Source organism: Diplotaxodon limnothrissa, linkage group LG3, assembly GCF_057381915.1.
Source record: "Diplotaxodon limnothrissa isolate DT_005_m linkage group LG3, D_limnothrissa_male_GT1.1, whole genome shotgun sequence".
Lineage (NCBI taxonomy): Eukaryota > Metazoa > Chordata > Actinopteri > Cichliformes > Cichlidae > Diplotaxodon > Diplotaxodon limnothrissa.
Window position 1 is genome coordinate 46,151,890 of NC_140598.1, and position 3,050 is coordinate 46,154,939.

General features: G+C 35.9%; 1 protein-coding gene across 1 annotated transcript; it reads right to left on the reverse strand.

Annotated features, from left to right (window-relative positions):
* Positions 1-411: 411 nt before the first annotated feature.
* On the reverse strand, positions 412-2,198 carry LOC146636121 (macrophage mannose receptor 1-like). Its single transcript, XM_085350720.1, has 4 exons — positions 2,126-2,198; positions 1,371-1,757; positions 883-1,233; positions 412-758 (listed from the first exon to the last, which is right to left on the reverse strand). Exons 1-4 carry the CDS (start codon positions 2,196-2,198, stop codon positions 412-414), a joined length of 1,158 nt encoding a protein of 385 aa, XP_085206846.1.
* Between the last annotated feature and the right edge of the window lie 852 nt (positions 2,199-3,050).

The window sequence follows — 3,050 nt, forward strand, 5'->3', positions numbered from 1 at the left end:
ACATCACTTCCTCTTTATATTTTCCTTTTAATTTAGCAGTATTTACATTTCAGAGTATTTCAATAATCACTCTACTTATTATCTACTTTATCATTTTAGTATTTTTATCTACATTTAATCAATCTGAAACAAACTGTTCTGTGTCTTTAAATGTCCGCTAGGTTTCATTGATCCACAGGGAAAATTTAAATTTACAAAAACTACACAACTTGGAGACATTGTGTTCATAAAACGACTGAGTAAATATCTTTGCACATAAAAAAAACAACAATATATTTCTTTTACCAGGTTATAAAGCTGAGTACATTCTTGATTTTAACTGGACATAGATTAAATGCAGGGATTACTTTGGCAACCCAGTAGCTGTAAGATTCAGGTTAACCCAGCAGCAAGTGAGTTTAAGTTTAAAACTTACTGTTTGGAACAAATAAAATTATACGTCTCATTATTCCTGTGACTGAACCACTCATGCTGTCCTCCTCTGTCCACGCCTACAGACATGTCACACCCTTCAGTCTTCCCCTCTGTGGCCCACTTGTCATAGCAGACTACGTAGTCACTGACCCACAACCATAATCCCAGAGTGCATCTGTAGCTCAGTCCGATCCAAACGTAGGGACTGTCAGCATCCTTGGCTGTTTCCTGGACCCATCCCTGCACCTCAGGGTTGGTGATAGAAACCAGCCCCTTGTAGTTGTTTTCACAGTAATTCAAGGCTTTTTCCCAGGTCTTGTTTTTTTTGATCAGGATCAATTTATCTGCTATAAAAACTAAATGTACAACAGACAATAATGACTACACAAACACATCATAATGAATCTTCTCAGTAATGACAGCGGGATTTCATTTTGGAAAACAGAGAAAACGTTTGTACAAACTCACCATCATAACAGAAGAAGGGTTTTTCTTTGCCACATTCATCAGAGCTCCATTTTCCTGATCTGTTTAACAGAGTCATAGCACATGTCTTGTTGCTTTGTTCATCATTGAATAACTCCATATCCCAGTATCTGAAAGAGAAATCACTCCCATCTGACCACCTCCAGCTGTCTCTGAACAGACCGACCCATGCGCCAAAGGTATTGTCGTTAAACAGAGCCTTCATTTCTTCTCCATCTACCTGATCAAGTCCACTGGCCAAGTCAGTGTGATGGTATCTGCAGTAGCTCTGAGCCTGTGTCCAGTTCATTTGTGTTTTTATCAAATGGAATGTTTTATTGTCTTTCTTCATTTCTGTGAAACCAACAGAAAAACACACTCAGTTATTTGCCTCCTGAAACTCTACGTCGTTTTTCTGAAATCACAATTATTTGATTTCTTTATGTTTTTAAATCACAATACTATAATATCATTTAAAATTATCTCCTCACCATCATAGCAGATGAACCATCTAGGATGGGAACATGAAACATCTGCCAGCTTTTTATCTCCATTATCGAATCTTTTCCTCCCACAGTTTCCAGGCTGCTCAGAACCAGCTCTTCCATTCTGATTCCAGCTGCTGTCATTATGAATGTATTCCACTCCTGGCAGAGACCAATGCCACGTCCTGTTTCCACCTGTGTTGTTGTTCAGTCCAATCCAGGCTTCTCCTTGATTCTGTGTGGAGTTACAGAGTCTGCTCATGTCTGTCATGTCAAACACTTTGGCCAGGTCTGTATATTTCTCTCTGCAGTATCTCTGTGCTTCATACCAGCTCTTGTTTTCTGCAATAAAGTGGTACTCATACAGGCGGCATGTAAAGAGGCAACACTGACCTGAAATACAGACAAATGATATACATAAAAGTCTGAATGAAGAAATCAAACATTACAGGTTGAAACTGTCAAATAAATCAGTCAAACATATCGTTGAATTCCTTTCTAGGAGCTTCTTCAGTAAAATGATTATTATCCAGCTAACATGTCAAGAAGACAGACTGACTTATAAACAGCAAAAGAAAAAAAGTGCTGATACAAGAAACTAATCATCCCATCATCATATCAAAATTAGATGATGGATAAAAGCTTTTCTTGATAAAGATGGATCTATATTCAGTGAATGTATTGGTAGAAATATTGCAAATCTTTAATGAATTATCATTATATTATATTATATAGTATATTTGGTGAAACAATCCACTTACCCATCAGAATAAGCAGATACAGACTCCACTGCATCTTTGATCTGACAGATGAAAGTGATGTTTTATTGCTCATGAAACAAAGACTTGAACAAAACTTCTTCGATGCACACTTTATGTCAGGAAAGAAAAAAATTGATTAATATATGATGATAGGAAATATCACAGGTAAACTTACATGTTATAATTTATTCTCTACAGTAAAGAGAGCTCTTTTTGTCCTAGACAGGATTTGAATATTAAAATACGAGCGTGTGACTGTTTTAGCTGAAAGAATGATTGAATTGAATTGAAAGGAGTCATTTACAAATACGATTCAAAGATGTTTATGAGCAATCAGGAAAACATGGCAAAAAAGCACTGCACTGCTAGCTGTCCAAGAAGCAAGAACATAAAAGTAAGTAAGTAAGTAAAGTTTATTTATTAAGTGCTTTTCACAGACAGGCAGTCACAAAGCGCTGCACACAAATATTAAAATAAACAATACAATCAATAGACATTATACACAATGTAAAAGATCAAATGTAAATAATGTAAAGAATATAAAATACGTAGATCAACAAAAGGCATATAAACATGTCGTCCTTATTTGTGTTGCTCAATAACTTCATCCATTATCTTAAACTGGGTGTGAGGCACAGGGAGAACTTGATCTACTCAATAATGAGAATATATCACAGCTTCAGCTGCAGCTAGTAAGATATCTACTCATTTTTAATCCAAACTCCACATAAAAGTAACTTTTTACTGAGCAAACAAGTCTGTCTAGGTACAATAATACTTTATATACACTTGCTCTGGATGTTATCAGCCCCATAGAGATGACCCCCATGACATAATATGATGTTTATAACAATAACTTAAACTCTAGGTTTGACCACTTTCAGTTACTCAGCTACAGCCGATCAACTAATTGAAGATTATTGAA